This window comes from Lingula anatina, chromosome 1 (assembly GCF_051362555.1).
Source record: "Lingula anatina isolate TDL-2025a chromosome 1, LinAna3.0, whole genome shotgun sequence".
Taxonomy (NCBI): domain Eukaryota; kingdom Metazoa; phylum Brachiopoda; class Lingulata; order Lingulida; family Lingulidae; genus Lingula; species Lingula anatina.
In genome coordinates, this window is record NC_141767.1 from 6700948 (window position 1) to 6723384 (window position 22437).

The following is a 22437-nucleotide window of genomic DNA, read 5'->3' on the forward strand; positions in this document are numbered from 1 at the left end:
CACAGAGCAAATCATCAAATTCATAATGATCACACGATTGAATGTATTATGAGTACATATAGTGTTAAGCTATATGCATAGATACATCACTACAACTCTACTTCCTTGAAGCTGGCAGGACCAGAGACTGAGAGAAAAAAAGTAGTAAAAAAACTGCACCCATCATGCTGCATGTACCTGGCCGCTAAGGGACGTGACACCCAATCTTACCCGGCTGCGTGACACACTCGAAGCCGAGGAACCAATGGAGCTAATGGACTCCATGCTGCCGCTACGTTCGCGGGAAGGTGTGCCTAATTTTGACAGGGAGCGTGCCCGTGGACTCCCTGAGCCACTGTGTGCACCCCCTGCTATGCGGGCCACTTTATGAACTGGTGCAAATAGCCCAAACATTGGCTTGCACTCAAAATACCTGGAGCAAAAGGCAGAATATAAGTGGAAGGCATTATCTATTTAACAACAATAATGTCCCAAAGATATCCTGAGAACTGTATCGCGATTATTATCACGATGACACATCCCAATAGAATTGTCATACTGCAAATCATTATCTTACAGCTTTATTATATTCAATTACAACAAGCACTCTGAATAAAATGTTCAAAAATACATCATTTTTTATCAGATACAGTACATAATGGAAAGCAGTTTTAATTAAAGGCACAGGCATAATTTTTCTGTATCAAGCCTCATATATCTAATATGCACCATTAAAGCAATAATAACTCTTCCTTTGAGATTCAAAATTCCGCATGAAATACATTGTAAACAACGCATGGAAATATATTCTATTGTATTTTACCACTAAAACGGCCGTTATTGCAGTAAAACTAAAATCTGTGCTTGTCAATCGGGCTTTCGATGCTTTCATCAAGGCATTCGTTGCTAATGACGTAATGGTGTCACGCGGATTCTCGCGTTCATTCGAGACCAACATAACATATGGCGCCAAACGCATTAATGCGGACGCAGACGTAAGTTGCGAGTTTTTGTATAGTGCGTCGGATAACGAAAAGCCCAGAATGGCACACATTGTGGATATTAATGTATTTTTAACAAAAAGACGAATATATCTCATGAATCTTATATAGTGTTGTTGTTGTCTGCTTTTCCCGCGGTTTTAAGTAGGTCAACAGTGACTATGCGATGTCAGAGAGAGCTCCGTCAGTTAAAATCTCTTAAGAGATTTTAACAAAAAACCGTACGTTTAGGAAAAAAACCCTGGATTAACTTTGAATGCAGGAATGGGGTCGCTGACCATTGGTAAGTACGGGAAAATTGCCGTTTACTCCAGGAAAATCCAATTTTTGGCCAAAATGAAGAGTTATTATGACTTTAACAATAATCATTAAAGGTTCATTAGCTAAAATATTGGGAAATGAAAACCCCATAAAAGGGAGCAACAGCATAGAATTTTGAGACAAATAAACAATATCTGAAAAACAAGTTCTGATAAATATGTTGAAGCTAAAACGAAGTATTCCTGAAAACCATCAAAAACAAGATAAAAACTCATATTGCATTTTGTACTGGTAATTTGTAGCATATGCCATTTAGAATCTAAAATGCCAAAAAATCTTTTACTGCTTTTTGCGATTCTCATTATATTTGCTACAGAACTAATAATCAAAATTCATACTTTTCTGAAAAACATAGCTTCATTTCTCATAACAAAGTGCAAATTTAAAAAACATTTCCAAGAACTTCATAGCAGTTTTCAATTAATTCCTCATATATCAAAGTACAACTCAATGAGTCACTGATATTGCAGCTATATAAATCATGATTTACATGACAATCATTAACTACACAATTATTGATGTGAGAGGGTGACATGTCTTTTAGTACTTCAAGTAAAAAAAGATTTTGTTGACAACTTCTTCAAAAATGATTCTCAAATCTCCCCACCCGACATATTTCTAAAAAGAATTATACTACATAAAGTGCCTAATGTAACAAATGTAAATATTCCAGTGGTCGGCTCACAAGTACAGCAGTATAAGCACACAAGTGACATTTAAATGTCCTCTCCTACCTTTTTCCAGCCACTGCCCCATCATTCTTCCCCAGGGGATCATCCAGTTCCACCCCTGCCCACTCCCCCTTGGCAAAGTCTGTAGTGCCCACATAGCGTAGAGTCCCAGGCTTGGAGCCACTGACTAGGACACGGTCCCCTACTTTAAGATTATGCTTTGGTACAGAACTGGCCGTGGTGGGGAGGTTTGACACTGAGCCTGAAGGGGACCGAGTCAAGTTTGTGTTTGAGCCAAGGCTTGATTTCTTAACAAGTCCACTGGCCCTGGGTGTTGGGGCTGCCAGTCTGGAGGTTGTGCCATTGGCCTGGCCAGCCCTGGCAGGAGTGGCAGCTGGGGCCGCCGCACTGGAAGCAGAATTTGACGAGGCGGAAGCAGAGTTTGAGCTGTCCCCTGCAGGAGTCGCCTCCACACTCCCTGGTGCCACAGGCTGCCTGGTTAGTTTACCAGGCCGAGAAAATACTCCATGTTTAGGTTCACATTGAAAATATCTCACTCCTGCCACTGAGCCGTCATTCTTGCCAATGGGTTCATCTAGCACCACCCCTGCCCACTGTCCTGGGGCAAACTGTGCCTCCCCCAGGAAGGCTATTACCCCTGGCTTGGTCCCTGCCACCCAGACACGGTCACCTATGATAAAGTCATCACTTGGTGGGGGAGGAAGCTGTGGCTCTGGACCTGGAAATACCGGGACAGAATGAAAATTTCAGATATCTAGTACAGACTGAATGATTTGAAACTGAAATAAAAATGTTAGTTCATGCAATAGCACTGTACCTATAGCAGAACCCCTATAACCCTTTAGTATACAGCTAATTTCTAAAATATATTATTGTAGTTAAATTGGTAAATATAGTAAGATAGTAGTTTATATGCATTGCACATATAATAAGTATGGTGTAGTTCCTATAAGAAAAGACATAATGGTTAGTATTACAGAACATAAGAATACGTATTAAACATGAAAATACATGATTTTTTTTAGCAACATGGAAATTCACTGTCATAAAACAATACTGTTCAGCTAGCTCTCAGCTTCCTAATAAGTAGCCTTGCATCCTAGTATAAGATTGAATGGATCAGTAAACTGGACAGAGTTTTAAACAGTAATATTTTCTGTGCAGTTACAGCTGAAAAGTCTACCTAGCTATAGACGTTATACTGATTTACGAGGTGTTTGAGGTGTTTAGGGCCATTCCAATGCTTTTTCCTTAACAACATTCCCCCATCTACAAATTTTTTCATTAAGCAATTTTGTATAAAATTGAACCTCTTAAGTAAATTAGAGAAAATTTAAAAGTTTGTTTAGAAAAGATGTCACACTGAGGAAAAATACTGTGGAATGACCCTTTATTGTATAAATATATACATGTGCATGGTTGTATCAAAGAAACTATCCCATTAAGTGCTTCTGAGATAACAAGGCTATTATTATCATAGTTAATACTTGATGCTTGAAAGTATAGGGGAGGTAACTATCACATGGATTATAAAATATCATCTACATATCTCAGAAACTAAATAGTCTCCAAATGACATAATTATGAAAAAAATTGTAAAGTGGTAAATTTTATACATCAACATGGCACTTCATCAAAAAATTGAAGGCCTCCAATTAATCTATAAAAAAAGTTCACTCTGTATTCCACATGCAAAATTATTGACAGCCCCACCAACTGCATATTAAGCAAGTACCACATGCAACTATGTCCCAGCATATGGCTTCCTTGTAGAAACATACAGTCTGACAGAAACATGTAATTATAACATTATAAAACCCAGCATTAATAACACTGGCAAGACAGCACAGATACCAGTTACATCCCAAATCACCATCTTGTTGTCGTTTTCTTACTGTTTCCATGGTTACCTGGCAACTTATGCACCATTTGTGCGGCATATTTTTCAGCGGCGGTGGCAGAAAGGCCAGCGGCTCGGGCACTTGCAGCTATAGCACCTTAGTGGAAATTGTCAGCATAAATAATTTAGCAAAACTGAAACAGTCTGAATTGCAAAGTAAAAAGGTCTTACATATCTGATAACAGGATATATAATGAAATGTTACAAGATCTAACAAATATTTTCATCAGTTAACCCTAATGAAATTCAAATATTGAAAGGAACTACTTATACTGCTACTACAGTTTGCTCACATATTTTCACCAATTAGCAATGTTTCACTCATAATGATGAATATATAGCATCACATATAACAGCTTCTACCTGAACTTTATCTTTTACAGGCAGAGAGAACAACACAAAGTGAGTTTATACAGCACCTTGTACACAATTAGAAAACACCATTTTCACTCTCCTACAGCTGCAAGTTATGAAACCATGACACAGGATTCCCTTAAAAACCTATAGCTAATGAATTCTTCTTCATCTAACAAGGCATTTATATACCAGCTGCAGGAAGGTTATATATACATATGACTCAAATTGTCAGACACAATATGAAAAAGAAATAGCAGCACCAGTAACCTGAAAAAAAGGCAATCAAGAAATACAAATCTTGTTGGCATCTGATGATATGTGGTTATAGTGAACCTGCAAATATGTTGATGGTGAAGCATGCAGTCTGGAAGATCTGGCAGAGAAAAAAATGTTTAGTTTAAGACCCTCTGAGGCTTAACAGAACTCCTATTGAAATTGCTTCAAATTTCTAATTTTGTTTGTTTTATTTTACTTAATATTTAGTTTGACAACAAGAATACAGAGACACAATATAGTTGTTTTTTAGACCCCCACGGTTAATAGATCTTTAAAATGTTTACTCAATTTCTACCATTTTTTTAATTTGACATGACAATGAAGTTCAGAGATATTCTAATGTCTTAAAAGAACAGAGTACTAATTCTACTATCTAATGAATATGTTTAATGTTTCATTGTGTTTTCCTCATATATCAGGTACCATAATAACTAATCAGCTGTACACTAATAACAGCATTAAGCCATTATTGATAATCTCTTAATATGTGGGCATTTCCATTACAGTAAAACCTCATGTTACTTTCAATTATCATTTCTATTCATGAAGTAATCATGGCAACAGTAAAATACATATAAATGCAGGCTTAACAATTTGAATTTTGCTCTTGCAAAAGGACAACCACTGCGCTAGGAACAGTTGAAAAAAATAACTGCCATATCAACTCATTCTGATGACGGCATTTTGCAATAAATTATCCAACAAAAGCAGCTTTTGGAGTCTGGTTTATAATGCAGGCAGATTCTTGGCAAGGGCCTGGGCTGAAACCAATAGCACATAACATACATCATTACGCAGACAGAGAAATATGAAAACATAACACAGCAGAATCCCAGCTACGATTAGTCATCCCTGAAACATTCATTAATGAGGTCAGATCACATAAATTCTATCCAAGAGCCAGTGATTCCTGTCCAGTTCATTACTGTGTCTGGTTTACCCTTAGCCTTGGCATCCATCTTCCCTGCCTTCGGCTCTCCTGTGATTCATTCTGGTAAAAAATACTGCATCAGCAAATGGTCTGTTCAAGCCTACGACCCTGAATATCTGATAATGGAATATCTATTGATTCACAGCCTCCTGTGTACGGGCTTCAACTTAAGTGCTTGAACAGAAAGTCTACAAATTATGTCTTCTCAATGTGACTAGTGTAATGTTCTGTATTTCAAGACTAGTTGGAGGGAAAATGCTGCCTTTGGCTATCCTATTAGACATGCATTTCATATGGAAAATTATTGGCAAAATATATTGTAAGAGTTGTGTAAATTCACCATGCATTCTAGATTTGCATGCTTCTGAAAGGAACTTGATAAGTGGCATGCAGGTGTTGTGGGTGCATTTTATTAAAACAGTTTCAAACATTGGTGACAAATTGATAATGCTATTAAGTTTCTGCTCTAAAACTGTTTCAAAACTGATCTTCACTCATCATATGTCCTCAACGGTTAAAACAATTAAGGTTACCTTTTGTAATAGATCTCTACATCCATGCAGGTCAGTACTTACTTTGTGCTTTGCTGCCTGCCTTGGGTTGCACTAACCCTGATGGCTTGCCTATTCTGGAGGGGGGTTTTAGCCCGGACGATGGGGCTTTCAACCCAGATGGTCTTGAAGTCATTTCCTAAGTTATTGTCAAGGAACTTTCTGCAATTACTTCAACATAGCCTCCTTGCTGGTAACAGGCTGGTTTCCAGATCAAACGGTGGTCACAAGGTGATCTCCTCTTTCTGCCTCCGTGTGCTTTATTCTGTCCTAATAGGAAGTGTAAAGGCTTCTTATGTTGCCATTTCACACTTTAGTACAAACTCAACCAGTCAGTTAAGCTTGTTACTTTCAGAAACTTGATAAGATGTGCCGGGCTTCAAATGATCTCACTTCTACTCTGGAATTTGCGAGTTACGAATCTTGGAATCTTGTGGGATAGGAGAGTATTTTTCTCTGGTTGTTTAACTCATTATCATCAATCTGTAATAAAGAACAGCAATGCTCAACAAAGATCATGTTAATAGAAAAAAAATATATATATATATACTCAATTTTTTTCCAAACTATTCTATTTCTGCCTGAAAAAAGAGGCATAATAGCACACGTTAACAAAATCACACCTATACACACATTCATGTATTAGAATGAATGTGAAAGATATTTTCTATAGTGTGACCAGTTCCTATATCATATTACCCAAGTCCCACGACAGTCTGTCTACCTTGTGGACACTGTTATTGTCTTCTCCAGTGCAATGCAATTGCATCTTATATAACCATTTCAGCCCCTAGAGCATTCAGTCCCATAACTCCAGTCAGATATTACTTCTGACATCCCAATATAATGAAGCCACATCTATTATTCAATTTAATGTGATTTGTCACAATTAACTAAATTTATTTAATCAGATAGTTTGTCTTTCTGTATTGATTCTGTCCTATGTACCAGCTGTGCAGAGCAAGCATACAGTATAGAAATGCACAAGGTAAATTCCTTCCAATACAATACACTGGCCACATGTTTATGTTTTCATTCAAGGCAATGATAAACAAGGAAATCAATCCAGTCACCCCAGAACAAAAACTGAGAAAATGTGTCTGTAACCTGAGGACAGAGGTCTTCAAAATCTGCTAAATTATCAATATCAAATAAAGGCAATTTATAATGATCCTAACTGACAAAAACAAAAAACAAATCAATTGTCAAAATCTAATAATCAAACAAGTATATTACTAAATCTACAAATACAGATGCCAGCTGACTTACTTTCACTACCACTGGGTACAGAAATAACAAGCAATAAATATCCAGATCACATAACAAAACAAGCTGAAGTTCTATTTTTATAACCTACCTGTCTTTGTTAACCACATAAAAGTCATTAAATCGTCCTTTAAAAGTGACATGCATGCACCTCCCTCTACTCCTCCACAAACACTACATCAAACTTGGACCATGTTTTATACTGTTATACTGATCTTTCATCAGCTAATTAGCTCAGCCTTTCATCTGCAATGCAGATTCTGTGTCATGTCAGTAAATTACCATAAATGTAATTAAACCACACCTAAATAATGGCAATGAACCTGCTTATCATGTTCCTGATTCTTGTTGAAATACATGGCTGTACATGAAAACACAGGCTGGATTACCCTAATTGCTGGCCTGAGTGATGAAAATGAAGTGCCATCAAAGGTTTTCTTTTACTTGAAAGAAAATTCTTCCTACGGCAAGCTTATAGCATTAGTTGATCAAACAGCTGTAACTTTATGAAGTTCAACTGTCAGAGCTACTAGCAGGAGATCAACATGACTGTTTTTTGTGGTGGCCACAGCAAAAGGTACGCCAGTGAACTTGGCAGGAGTAAACCGCAAGATGGCTTATTGGCCAATGCATGTTGAAAGTTTGAAGTCTGTGAACAAAAATTTTGTTCTTTAAAACTAAATGAATTCCTAAATTATCTCTTTACTCATACGATAATTAGGGAAGCATTTAGCTATCTAAGTTAAATTTTACCTTAAACATTCTTTTTCAATGACACAATCAAGTCTTTTAACCACTATGACGTCATAAAAAATAATAAATTATACCAACTAAGCCACTCTTTACATGTGTTTATATGCCCACAGTATACAGGCAGAGTCAAAGTCCACCCAGCATCAGCCTTACCTCCAATAATGTGTTTTTAAATATCACAATATTATCACTGCCACCATATATCCCTAACCTACCTTTCAGTGGAATGACTAACTATACAGACTACTCAACCTTAGCATAACAAGGCAGCTTTGATTAATGGGCAGCACAGGAAGGTGTAACATTGGAGACTGTGTACAGGGCAGTCCATAAACAAATCACCATGTTCACTGTGTGAATACCTAAATCCATGGAACAACTCTTTCAGAGGTCCAAGTGCTGGTTAAGACTGATTTAACTTGTTGCTAATAAAAGAGCCAAACAGACTGACAGCTTCTAACCAGAAGGAAAGTAGTTGTATGACTCATGCTTCTTCCAGGATATGCATCATTTCACAAAAAAAGTAGGAAAGGAAAAGGACATCCAAGTACATATACACAATCAAGCTAAACCTTTTAATAGACTGAAAACACTACATGAGATTGCTTTAAAGGCACCCAGTGGGTAGAATTCAATTCAGCTCTGCTTCACCAAATAGCAGACCTATCTGAAAAGGTTAGGAAAACCTTACGGACAGTAACAGGTCATATCTACATTACCTGCAATGTACTTGTAGACCTAAGCCTCTTCACAGTATACATGTACAGAGTATACACCGTATACAGAGTATACATGTACAGTATGTAAAGTTGTATCACAGGCAAACACACAGGTTGTTCAGAACCCAGCACACTTATTATTACATCACAGATAAGACCTGCTGTGAAATCCCACTTCATCTGATGTTGTTTGCACGTACCAACTTTCATACCAGTTGGTAACCATCAAAGCAATCAATACCACTTAAGATGTAATTTCATTGATATCTTGCAATCTTATCTAAACCGAGAAGATGTGGATTATACTTTTTTATTAGCACTGAGGTTTGAACTGGAACAATGCAAAACTGCATACCAACATAGTAAGGCCGGATCCAAAATCAAAATAAGAAGCAAAATGCCATTCACTCCTTGACATGATCAAAGTGTGCCAAATGGATTGAGAATACAAGAAATACATGCCAGTTCAGTGAAATATATGGGGTTTCAAGCAGTTCTTAATATTATGTACTAGGATAATGATAATCTGCATACCTATCCTGCAGAAGAGAAATGAGGTGCCAAATAAACATTATTAACTGGTCGCCAGTGCTCTCTTTACCTGGGAACCTCATCCAGGTGTATATTCACTCAGAATACTGCATACTTCTATCTGGGCTATGTATATAATCCTAGTTGTAATACTAGGCTAGTCTGCAGGCAAACACACAGGGCACCAATAAACTGTTTACTTATATTTATGCACCTGTATTGGGTAAATCAAGAGCAGAGAGTCTGAGAAAATTTCATCACATAATAATTCCTCCTCATGTCTTATATCACAAAGCTGGAACCTTGCTTATGCCAGTCTCTGCCAAAAAACATATACCTACTGACCCTTTGGGCCACCAAAGAATCTACAGACCAAAAGCAGAAACACTGGCAAGTTACCTGTAACTGACCAGTTTTACTGGTTCTGCTACATTAGGTGACTATGTAGCAGAACTGTTAGTACTTTATGAAAATGCAGAAAAACCCATAAAAACTACAAAAATCTTACACAATGAATGTTCATAATTCACTGATCACAAATACTATCTAATATACAAAATTCATCATTATCAATTCATTCCCATTGAATAAATCATCTGTGATAGAAAAAACAATGTATTTACTAGTATGCAATATCGCTGACTCTCTGTTATCATGACTTCAGGGGCACATGACACTATTGTGGACAGGAACAATTAAGCATTTATCTATATCTCACCAAGTATCAAACTTCAGAAACAAAATGGAAAGTAACAAAATTTGAAACTGCAACACTTACATAACATCATTTACCATTCCCATACAAAAATGAGAGCAAGTTGTGTATCTGTGTGGTGCAGGAATTTGTTTCCATAAAACTGATATTCTAGCCTCCGCCAGGAATGTTTTCACACAGTTTCTGAAACCACAGAGCTTAGTATCAGTTTTTTCACCGTCTTCACCAGCTTAATTGGTTCCAATAATTTGCACATTTACATCTTTACATCCTGGGCCAAAGAGAAATTGATACGTAGAAAACAAAAATTTTAACATTAGGAATGGAATTGGTAGCTACCACATCAGATATCATTTACACTTGATGTATTAACAATAAAAAAGACAGCGTTGAAAAATGGTCTTTTCCTCTCTCTCTCTCTCTTTTTCTTTCTTTGTGCTTTCTCCCTTGCGATCCAAGGCAGCACTATCAAACTCCCATATCATGTTCTGGTTGACTTACCTACTGTTTGGACTTGATACTACACAAATTAGCTCAGCTTTTCATTCATCAAGAGGTTATTCAAGGATCTTATACCACAATTCCAGCTCTATTCTTGTAAGAACACTTTGATTACAGGAATGTTGGTAACTTTGTGGCAAAACCCATCCTTTGATACAACAGTTCTTAAATGTAGTGTGCAAAACTTCAATAATGTGATATTTGCTCCCGAACACAGCATTAGGAAGTGATGAGCTTCTATTCCCTCCAGTGTCAGTCCAAATTTGGTCTGGTGACTTCACTGTCAACATGCATAGAGAATAAAGCCAAGGTGTGTTTTCTCCATGAACAATGATGGTCTGAGTGTGGCATTGTGATCCTATTGTTAGTCACTCACACAGAAATGTGTATAGGTAACTGGAGTAATGTCAAGTTCTTGAAATTATGTTGTATGAACCCAAGTGTGATAAGAGGATAAATCTTCACTTGCCAAAACAACATTGTTAAGCTATAACATCTCTACCATTCCCTAAACTCAGCCAGTTCTTTGCTAATACAGTCACAAAGGAAGTTACAAAAGGGATGATAAGGGATTGGCAAAGTTTTATACAACCTACTGGCACAGAAAGGTATCCACCTCAGAGACAAACTTTTTCCTCTTTCTGAAAAATTAAATTCTACCAAGTGTTCAGCAGTAATGCTGTGTGAGACTTAAAATGTCTGGTTTACAATGTCCCGTTCTAACAGCTACGTGGAACCATGGTCCTCATTGACCTGGCACTGTGTGTGGCACCTTTTGGACCAGTGAACTGCAACAAAATATCTGGACAGACGTAAGAGAATAAATGAAAAAGATTGTTATCAGGATTCATAAATATTCTCAGACCACAACTTTCAAAATGACATGTATTTCATCTGCATAGAACTTATTCCATTTATTTTTTCACCAATCTTTTTTTATTAGAATGAACCTTTGTTTGAACTTTTTATATAAATATGTTTCTTTTCTTTTTCTGACATCTGAAAGCCCATGCTATCTATAATATCTTTTCTCTCCCATGTTTAAAATAAAATATCAACCCATACATGCAAACTAATCTATTAAATAACACCCACATTCCCTGCATTTTATCATGTCTGTTATCAGGATAGTTTTCACCAATCCATCCTTCAGGGGACATGTAGATGTCAAAACACAATCTCCTCAGACTATTGATACAGGATAACTACCTTAATCATGTTCATTTCATCCTTTTCAAGCACAAAATTTTTAAGTGGAAATTGAATGCTAACTTACAATGCCATATTATACTCTGAAGACTTTTTACCCTTTTAACAAAAAACAACATATTATTCAAACTGTGTCATAAAAAGCAAAATTACCCATGCAACCGTCCCAGATGGAGCTCATTTGGGTGAAGTCTGCTGACAAAGGTAAAAAAAAAATCAAAATTGTTAGTCTTTGAAAAAAAGCACCTTGTAAGTTGTCAAACTTAGTTCTGTCTGCTCTTCACGTGTGTGTAGACAAAGTAAATTCTACCCCAGCCAAGCAGGAAACGCTTTAGTAACCCTGTGGCTTGATGATGAAATGCAAGGTGAATGTCTATATGATCTACAAGAGAGACCCTTTAACCTGGCATTTAGCTGGTCAAATGCCGGGTGGCCATCATCACAGGGCTGGATTGTGTGCTCTACCTGCTGATGAGACTATGACCACCGATCCATGAAATCTAATTAGGTGCTTGTGTTCTTCTTGGGTTAGTGTTTTAAGTGAGACTTCTTTACCAAAGGCATTTCATCCATCCCTGTGTCAGGCAAATGTCAAACTTGATGCCTTAGTGACACATTATACCTTTACACTTCCTATTGCTGAAAGGCACCATGAGGCATGGTATGGACTTTTATGGGGCTGACTAAGTGTGTGTTTAAGAATGTTACTCACAACATACATCTCTGTGTATAAGCGCTTGTCACTTTTCATTGCACTTCCAGAAACCTTCCCATTTATCTGTGTTAAAGACCTGCACTTTCTTCACGAGAAGAGTGCATGTGTATATGTCTTTTTTTCAAAGCTTTAAGAAACATGCTATCTATAATCTTAAAATACTATACTATTTGATACCATTTGACGCTCTAATAGTTTGAAATATTGAGGTCAATAAGTACAAATTAAAAAATACACCTTTATATCAATATCCTTTGTTAAAAAAATTGTATTCCAAATAAAACTGTCTTTAAACTTACCTGATAATTCATCACTCATCAGAAATCCTTCCTGTCAACTTCACATACCATGAACAGTTTAAATAGGAATGAACATACTTGCCCAAGCATAGAGCCTGCATTCCCTTTGACCTCATTAGAGGGCTATTTGAGTCAGACTCATATTTAGTGTCTGAGATAATAGCACATCTAATGACACAAAAATGTAAACAAAAGTTGACATTATTAGACAGTACAGCACACACAGGGCAAGGGTTTGGGATAGCATAAGCAATACCTCCAGGCTATGTATATTATTCTGTGGGATCCCATACAAACTGTCACCGTATCTGCTATGTAAACATATAAATACTATGTCCACATTCTAAAATTTCGTATCATTCTAGTAAAATTTGCTCTTTGAAAACTGCGCTAAAACCATTATACACATCAAATGCAAATCTGCATGTAACATAATACTTGACCAAGGTTCTTCATCAAAACAGGGACACCTTATCTCTCTTTATGCTTGCACTAATAGATGAATCCTGACTCAGAGTAATAAAGTCCTCCAGCTATAAGAAAATCACCAAAGACATTATTGATTAATGGCTTAATTAGTGACCTTTTGACCTTCTACAGTATATAATTTAAAGGAGTTGTTTGGGTCTTGAGAATGTTCACAGCACTGTTGAGATGAGCTGGGAAAGACATGAAAGTTACCATTTGTTCAAAGTCACTGTGTATCTTTATAACATCAATGATAATAACAGTGAAGACAAAACAGCATGTGACGTGCCAGTACACTGATTCAGATGTGTACAGTATGTACAGTTTACCTCAGTTTCAGGCCTTACTCCGTCATATATTTCATTATGCTTCCAATTCTAATATGCTTACTGTTGTCTGGTGCAATTTAATTCGGAGGCATCAACACTTACTTCATAGAAATACTAGCACTGGCACTGACAAGAGCTTCAGTGACTTCACACTAGTTTGTCTAGTTTGATACACATGATTAATACAGTAGTGTACAGCAACAGGAAAAATATTTCGATACGTTTGATGAGTTGAGTCTCAAGATGACACAAGGTAGTTTTATAAATCTAAGCACCATATATAACAGAAGCACTGCTTAACAAACATCCGTCCACAGGAATGCATACTGGAAATGGTCTTGATTTATGAACTGCCACTGCCAGTGACTGAGTAAGCCAGCCAAGCTGACCTGTCACTGTCGTTTTCGTAAAATCAAAACAATGTAACCACCACTATGAAAAGCAGTATGCTACTTTATACAACTTCTCACTAACTTGCATATCATTTAAATGTTTTGAAACAGCGATAGAGGAGTCAGTGAGATCAAGATATAAACTATTTTACCAACAGCTTCCCACTTACCGTTCCGTTTGCCAGCGAAGCGATGGCTGATTCATTTTCAAGACAGTCCAAACCTCAGATACATTTTAGCGTTACATGGATTTAAAACATGCCAAATAAAACAGATTACTAAAAGATACTGTTAAAGATTAAAAATTTACAACAATATGGATATATTATGCAAATTTACCTTAGTAGCAAAAGACACGGGGCAAATTGATTTGGTAACGGCTTTTCTTGGCACACCCGACAAATTTTATGAATTTCACAGTAGCTGAATGTGTTAGGTGTGACCTCCCACTGCAACAAGGATTTCTAAATAGAATATCCAAGTTTTAAGAAGCAGAATAGAGTAAAAAATTTACATGCCATATATTCCCTCTAACAGGCACAGTATATAAATCATGATTATGTGAGCCTTAGAACGTGGTCTAAGTTCCACCTGTGAACATTCAAGGTTCTCGTGCTTATCTTAAAAAAAAAAAAAAAAAAAAACAACAACAAAGGAAAAAAAATTGAGGTGATGGACCCGAGATTATTTTAAGGGATAAAGTGAGTTCAAAATACATAACCTAAATAGAAAATCATGTAGATATATTTCAGCAAAAATCCCAAATCAGAAACTGGGTCTATTTTATTGAATAACAATAATCTCTACTTCTATGGTTTTAATAAATGTTCATCAACCCGTAGGGTTGTACAGAAATAAACATGTAGAAATAGAAAGATCAAAAATTATGTAATAATAAAAATGAAATAAAAACAAAAATGTTATCTTTGCACATTTTAAGCGCATGCAACTGTGAAAGATATATTATCATAAAATGAAATGGATTTTATCATTTCTCATACTTCATCTACTATACAACTTTAAGGGTTCCATTATCATATTGAAGCTTTTAAGGACAAAGTCATTTAAGGCTACATAAAATGCCATAGTCCTTGTGTTCAAAATTCTCATAATCAGTCATCTTATGAAGTGTCAGATATCAGTAGTAATCTCTCGTAGCACTTGTGACTTGTTTAAATTGGCTGTTACAGGATTCCATAAATGTTGCATCAACAGAATTGGCATCCTGCCTGCTCCAACATGAAGAAAGGCTTGACACTTTTCATAGTAAGAGCTGCAGTCAATCCAGGCCTTGGCTGTAATAGCTGGCTATCAATCACTTGGTTTCACTACATTAGCTGGATGCATCAGTGGTACATCAGGAACACCACTGCTAAATGGGCTCATCATGTCAGCTATGCATCTGGTTCATCTTTGTCTCAGGTGTTTTCCAGACTAAAACAAAAAAGGCCAAAATTAATATTACCTTACAAGACTTTTTTAAACATACAATCTCTCATTTCTTTTAAAATCAACACCTGATAGCAATTTTATGTATTACAGATTTTAAATTAATTTGAATGTAAGGTTTGGTGAATATTTGGTGAATAATGTATTACTTTGTACATTACTAGGTAGGCAGGATGAATGTGAAAGTTAAAACACCTATCTTACCTATCTTTGCTAAAATTTAAATGCTCTATATATAGTGTTCACAGTGAAACAAATAAAGAATGAGTGATTCCATCTGTCACCAATACTTACTCTACATGTATAGCCAGAGAGCAGGACTCACAGCAGACTGTGTCCACACCTAAAACAACACTTGTTTGGTCTAAAATAAAGACATCTCCACAACGACATGGGTAGGTGTGTGCTTCTAGCTCCTCATTGTAGTCAAAGTCTTCCATGCAAACCTGTCCATAAACATATTTTATTCATAACACATAAAAATCAATTCTGTATCACTGTAATAATACTGCCTAATCTATCACTTTCAATATAGCTGAACAAAAAATGAACCCTTAACAATCAGGTTGTTATCTAAAAAGAATTGATCACCATCTTTTGATAGTTAAAAGAAACAGTACAGATGACAGATGCCCTACAACATTAACTTTGAATATGATAACATGCAAGTTTGGAAGTTTCAGCTAAATAGTTTACCTTTATATTCAGTGTCAGATGGTACTCAATCCCCACTCCCCATCCCCCCTCACAAAGACATGCACCCCAACCACCACTTTCCCTGGGTTCACATGTTATTTCGTGTAGTCCCTTTGTCTGGCAAGGCAACATCTCATTCTCCCCCCCCCCCCCCCCCCAAGCTGTCTTTAGCACATTTTAATCTTAAAAGACTAATGAAGCGTTATAAATATCACGTACAGAATCATGTATTGGGAATTTCTGTGCAAATCGCCATTCCTTCAATCTGGCATCATAATCTTTCCTGAGATTTTCGTCGCTGAGTGTCTTCCATGCCCTGTCAGCCTGTAGAAAACGCTGGAGTGCCACGGTGTGTTCTTCTTGGCTCAGCTGTTTGGAAGACAGTTTGTCGGGGTGACATTCTAATACCAATTTCTGATAAGATCGTTTCAGATCTTCAATTGAGTGATCAGGCTCACATGATAAAATCTTGTAGAAGTCCTCCATGTCATCTATAGCAATTATTATGTCAGAAACATGTCATCTTGAAGGAAACGTATCTTCGGGAGTTTTCACCGATTCCTTTTCTCGCGCAGCACATGCAACTTCCGGCCACTTCCGGTATTTCGAAAGCTTTCAAGAATATTTTACAATGGGCTCGTGGACAGAACTTTTACTACCCCATTATGTGGGAAATTATGCATTATCTCTATTGTTTGTCACGTTGAAGCTTTCGCCGCTGACATGCATATATCTTTTTGATAATTGCACTCTTGAAATGGTGGGTAATTTAGCTAGGTAGAAGTCCGTTAATTGTTATAATCAGTGACACTGACAGTGTAATCTACATCGTATCTACTAGTAGCAGTACCTGGCTAAGCCATATCCCTTCATTAATGAGGAGTATTGTGATGGCTGTGAATGCGTAACTACAAGTTTTTAGCCTGAATGTAGCTTAGGCCGTTTGTACTACTACTGTAAGTTACAGAGGTCAGACTTAGGCAATGGCAATCACGCTCTGGCAATCAATATTATACTGATGTCTAGGATTTTGTCCCAACTCTAGCACCCTTTTCTGTATGTTTGATGCCTTATGCTTGATGCATTTTAAAGCATTTTATTGTTTTAGAGAGAAATGGAAATCCTGATGTTCCTTGGCTGCGTCATTGTATTGAAAAACAGAAAGACACGTAAGTAGCATTTTAAAACTTATTTTCGAAATATCGTACATGCAACAAATGCAAAACCTGGCAGAAATTAAACTGGATAATTTTTTTTTTTTTTTTGCAGATTCAATTAAAGATTTCATTGATGTGGGATGTATGTTTGCCAAAATTGCCAGTATTATCATGTTCTTCAGACAGAATGTGCTGATGGCAGTTGGATATGGATTACTATGTCTAGGTAACATTTGCCCCTAACTATTATAGTGGATCTACTAGTATAAATAATTAATTAATTATATTATTTATCAATTTGTCAAAATTATTGTATTTATTTATTTTTTTATTGCCATGTAAATGGTGCATAAGTGTAGTCTTTCTTATTTATGGATATAACACTTACAGTATGTGAAATGTTATTCAGAAAAGCCTAACACAATGGAGTGGACTGGTGAAAGTTAGTGCAACATAAGTTTGGTATTAGCACGGAAATTCATGCGTTAGCACTCCTATTGACGATTCTGATATGTACTAGCTTTGCACATATCAGAATCATCAAAAGGAGTGCTAACGCATGAATTTCCGTGCTAGTTTGGTATTAAGCACTGTCTTGCACATGGAATTCAGGTTAGTCAAATTAAATAAGAACTGTATTTCCAAAAGTAAAAGAAACCCTTAATTATAGACATTAAAGTTATCAACCATTTGTATGCTTTGTTTTCAGCGCACATCGCATTCCTTCCTAAACCTATGTACTCTGGTCCAGAACTTATCACATATTTTAGAGCAAATGGATTAAGGGTAAGAGCTTTATATATACTGGTACTAATTTATAAATTACCTTTGAATATAAACTTGAAAATCTCAAATTTTACTACTTTCATAAATTTCACCTACCTTGAATTGTATCATGGCATTTGAAATTCTCTGAACATGAGGTATTAATACACAGTTAACATGAAAGTAGATATACATGTATTCTTGTAAATGACTAAACCTCAAATTTGCAGGAAGAGCTTTCAAAAGATAAAAGAGTAACATGGCTTGTAGAGTTCTATGCAGCTTGGTCTCCAGCTTGTGTGAACTTTGCACCAGTCTTCTCAGAACTTTCAGCAAAGTGAGTATATACACTGTTTATTTATATAAACACACATATTGCAATATGGGTCTACTTATCCCACATTTTAATAAAAAAATTGCCAGCATTTGAAATAAGTATGGTTACATATTTTTGGTATCATGCCACCATTGATTTAATTATAATAATTATATATATATATATAGTAATAAGCAGTAATTAAGTGGTTGAACAGTTGTAATAAGGAAAATGCATGTATGTCCTATTTAATTTCTGTTTTATTTCAGATATTCACTGGATAATTTAAAATTTGGTAAGCTGGATGTGAGCAGATTTACAGAGGAAGCAAAAGAGTAAGTGTTGTCATGGAGATTGTAGAACATCATAATCAGTGAATGTATAGTTCAGAAGTAATGTGTATGACACTGATGAAATAACTAATTGAATGTCCAAGGTTTGGCTATTTTAATAAAAGTAGATGGAATAAGAATCGTTAGGCAAATACCAGAAGCAACTGTCACTAAATTTTCTTTTCAAAGTCGACCACATATGACTTTTCTTTTGATAATTATAATAATATTTGACTAATATTACATTGTTGTCATAATACTATCTGGACTTTGATCATGTTATCAGATATGGTGTTGACAACTCCTCCTGGTCAAAGCAACTCCCCAGCCTCATACTGTTTGAAAATGGCAAGGAAAAGATGAGGAGGCCCCATGTTGACCATGCTGGCAGGATTTACAAATTTCCTTTTATAATGGTAAGAATAAGAATTTGTAAACATGAAACGTAAAAATATTGAAATTCATTTCAGTCAGAAGACATAAGTGTACATGTGGAAAATTCATTTTATTTATTATGTATCTGTTAACTGTCATTTTTTCATTTTTTACTTGACATAAAGAAAAAAATATGGTAGCACTGCCGGTACGAATATACTAATTTGTTCTGATCTTGTTTTGTAGGAAAATGTCATCAAAGATTTTGGATTGAATGAGACATATACCCAGTGTAAAAAGAACCCTATTGTGAAGAAATCTAAACCCAGTACAGAAGAGTCAGAGGGAGTGAAGAAAACAAACTGAAAATGCTGTATTTCCTGCAGTTTGTATTGTGATTTTGGCTGACTTCAAGAATATATGGATATAAGTGCAACTGAAATGAGAACTTCCAATTTTCTCAGTAGTTATCAATTTTTAATGGAATTGTTAAATCCACCATTTGCGTTCAGTCATTCAAGTATGCATAGATGGCGGCTATATTCTAAAACAAAAAATGACCTTTTTGGTCTGAGCTAGAGATTTTGTTGGATCAGTAAATGCTTTTTTCTTGGAAAATGCGCTGATATCCCAGGCAACCCAGTTCGTAAATGGACAATGTGCAATTTATCCCTCCCCTGCGCAGCCCAAATGGAAGATCGATCTGCCTGCTCATTTCCAATTTTCTGGTGTTATTCTCGTGAGATACATACCCTACGTACCATAACGATTGTGAAGAAATAGGATATCTCTCTCCGGGAGTTATACATATTCCCGTTATCTGGTCTGGTCACGAATTTTTTGGGACGTTTTATTAATGTATGAGTTTAAAAAGACGTACATGAAGTAGAGCTAGAGTTAAACATTTTCTGTTTGTTCGAAGGTAAACGCTTTCCAGTGACAACGTTTTTGTCCGTATTTGTTACAATTTTTAAAGAATAAAGATGTAAACCCTGTATTATCATTACTCATTTGTCAAGAATACGAAGTGGATTGAAACGGATGAATAACAAAATGAATCATTACGATATCGCGTTATTCGTACCGACAATGATTTAATGTTGATTTATTTACTTGAGAAAAAATATCGGATATTAAATTGTAGTCTATTTGATTAAACCCAATCTTGTATCATTGATCTTTCTTAATAATATGCTAGACACATTAACCTGCAAATTCGGTTTACTGAGCAATGGATGTACTTCGTATGTGTAACGCTACAACACGTGTGATGAGACGCTACTAAGTCGATGCAGACCCCGTTCTGCCAGAGTACACGAATGTCAATTATATAATTAGATATCAATTGGGCCTCTACCGCTAGCTGGAAAAATCCATCTCTTCCAACATGTTGGCAAAGCCATAGAGGAATAAAATGTAGTGCAAGGGGCGTCATTAAGCATTCTGCACTGGGAAACGTACCAAATGTTGAAATAAACGAAACAAAAACCAAAGACAAATTCAGTAACGAAACTCTTGGGTAAAGAATTTGTTTTTCCAATGTAAATTGATATCTTCCCATTAATTCGCAGTTAATTAACAAAATGAGGTTCCGAATTTTTCAATATTGTTGCAACCGCTGTCGAATTAAGTTGATTCCAGAAATGCTCTGATAAATCATATGGGTAATTCAATTGGTGCTTGCAATTTTGTGAGGCAGCATACGATCGATTTCCAGGCAAACTGCTGTACAACAACAAGATAATTCGAAGTACACTCTCACTGCCGCCATAGGCATAAGCCGACGACGATGAAGCCGCTGTATGCCGTTTTAACAGTTTTCTTGTCCGTGTCTGCTGCGCAAGGTTTTTTCATTGTATATGATGGCAGGGCAAATGTGATGACTTACAATGACTCCGGAGAGATCACTGCGAAACAAGAAAAAGACGAATGCTTGGCTTTCGCAGACGTCGTTTGTCCGGCTGAAGATGTCTGTTATGCCGTGACTAAAGAACAAAAAACTGCAAAACCCGAATGTGTTAATGCAAGCGTTCATTATTCTAACAACAATTTTGAAACTTCCGACGTGTTGTCGTCGGCAAGTTCATTTCTAAAAAACAACCTCCAGGAGCGACGAATTGACTGTGGCGAAAAAGGTACGTGTGGCCTCGTAGAGGGCCCCAATACTTTACTTATCACTACGAATGGTTGGGAGACGGTTAAGATGGTGGATCCACCAAGCATAAGTCCTACCAGCAATCTGGTAGACGTAGCCGTCACGTGTAACAACAGAATTTTGTTGATAGGCAGTGATGGGCAAGTTTCAATCGTAAGCGAACTACACAGTCCAAAACCTATCGTTACGCCAATAAAACAGCCTTTGAAGAACGCAAATCCAAGAATGAAACTGAAAGAGATTTCTTGCTCGGGATGCCTTTGTGTTGTGATTGGAGAAAACGGTCTATTTTTCTCTAAGGATGGAGGTGAGACATGGAGCAAAAATTCTAGCTTCACTTCGGCCAGGAATTCGGACGTGGCACCTTGTATCATTGGCCCAGCCTGTTGGTTTAAGAACCCAACTTGGTCCAGCGTATCATGTATAAACGAGACTTTCTGCGTCGCCGTGGCATCCCGTCCCTCGTCTCTAGGCCCTGAGAGAGGCGACAGCGTCAGTTTTTCTCACGTGCCAGGCGGCGTGTGCTGGAGTTCAGACGCAGCTGAAACATGGTCTTGTGGAAACTATATGCCTAACCCGCGAGAACCGGAGCTCGTTTACATGGATTCCGTGCACTGTAACGGTGAAACGGGAAATTGTCTTACTGCTGCTAGCTTTCCTCGTCGACGACAACGCCAAAGATTGCTGCATTTTAGCTGGCCCAGTGCTGACACACTGAAAGTCAGAGTTCTTAAAAATGAGTTCAGTGTAGACAGGGATGCGGTCTACAGGGTGTCGGGATTGTCTGTGGCACCAGCTGAAAACAAAGGAACCGAGAACATAGTGGTTTCTGGAAACGTCGGAGAAAATGGAGCAAACAGCTTCTATGGTTCACACACCTTGCCTCTTTTGTTATCTTTTATATTTGGCACTAAATTGGCCGTGTGCTGATCATTCTGGAATTAAACGTTTTCTCTCTCAATCAACTATACGCCAAAGATACAATAGTAATTTTTTACTGAAGCAAACTGGAGGGTTTTGTAAAGTGTAAATTCGTGTTTTAAAGATATTGCATAGATTTATTTGTGAGACATTACTCTACATACAATTTTATACAGCTTTTATTGTAACTGATGTTATGGAACTTATTGTAATAAATGACCACTAAAAGGGGTCTAAAAGAGTGGAATATCATTAGTTTTGATAATACAGACAAGATACCGCATAATCATTTTCATGTTTATATCGTTAAAGAAATTCCGTCTTTTAGTAGACAACCGCGGTAAACTCTTCACACACAGAATTGCC

At 36.7% G+C, this 22437-nt stretch overlaps 3 protein-coding genes across 14 annotated transcripts in view; 1 reads left to right on the forward strand and 2 right to left on the reverse strand.

Annotated features, from left to right (window-relative positions):
* LOC106169657 (uncharacterized) overlaps positions 1–14217 on the reverse strand; it is a 32136-nt gene extending 17919 nt beyond the window's left edge. For 2 of the 12 annotated variants that reach the window (XM_087010679.1, XM_087010671.1), the window contains exons 1-4: positions 6033–6491; positions 3889–3990; positions 2036–2711; positions 178–412 (exon numbers count right to left, since the gene is read on the reverse strand). In XM_087010679.1, the coding sequence (XP_086866805.1) occupies positions 178–412; positions 2036–2711; positions 3889–3990; positions 6033–6144 (1125 nt within the window). In that variant the 5' untranslated portion in view covers positions 6145–6491. Of the gene's footprint in view, positions 1–177; positions 413–2035; positions 2712–3888; positions 3991–4312; positions 5988–6032; positions 6492–7365; positions 7519–8389; positions 8505–10493; positions 10934–11948; positions 12278–12716; positions 12878–14075 lie in introns of those variants that run through there. The other 10 variants (XM_087010639.1, XM_087010648.1, XM_087010667.1 and 7 more) reach the window with 10 other exon arrangements.
* A 689-nt stretch (positions 14218–14906) lies between these two features.
* On the reverse strand, positions 14907–16627 carry LOC106169660 (DPH4 homolog). Its single transcript, XM_013549216.2, has 3 exons — positions 16270–16627; positions 15649–15800; positions 14907–15339 (listed from the first exon to the last, which is right to left on the reverse strand). The coding sequence occupies exons 1-3, from the start codon at positions 16534–16536 to the stop codon at positions 15324–15326; spliced, it is 435 nt and encodes a 144-aa protein (XP_013404670.2). The 5' UTR covers positions 16537–16627; the 3' UTR covers positions 14907–15323.
* On the forward strand, positions 16619–19990 carry LOC106169659 (thioredoxin-related transmembrane protein 2-B). The gene is made up of 8 exons (XM_013549212.2): positions 16619–16810; positions 17159–17219; positions 17320–17433; positions 17917–17993; positions 18203–18309; positions 18558–18623; positions 18907–19036; positions 19242–19990. The coding sequence occupies exons 1-8, from the start codon at positions 16682–16684 to the stop codon at positions 19359–19361; spliced, it is 804 nt and encodes a 267-aa protein (XP_013404666.2). The 5' UTR covers positions 16619–16681; the 3' UTR covers positions 19362–19990.
* Positions 19991–22437: the final 2447 nt, after the last annotated feature.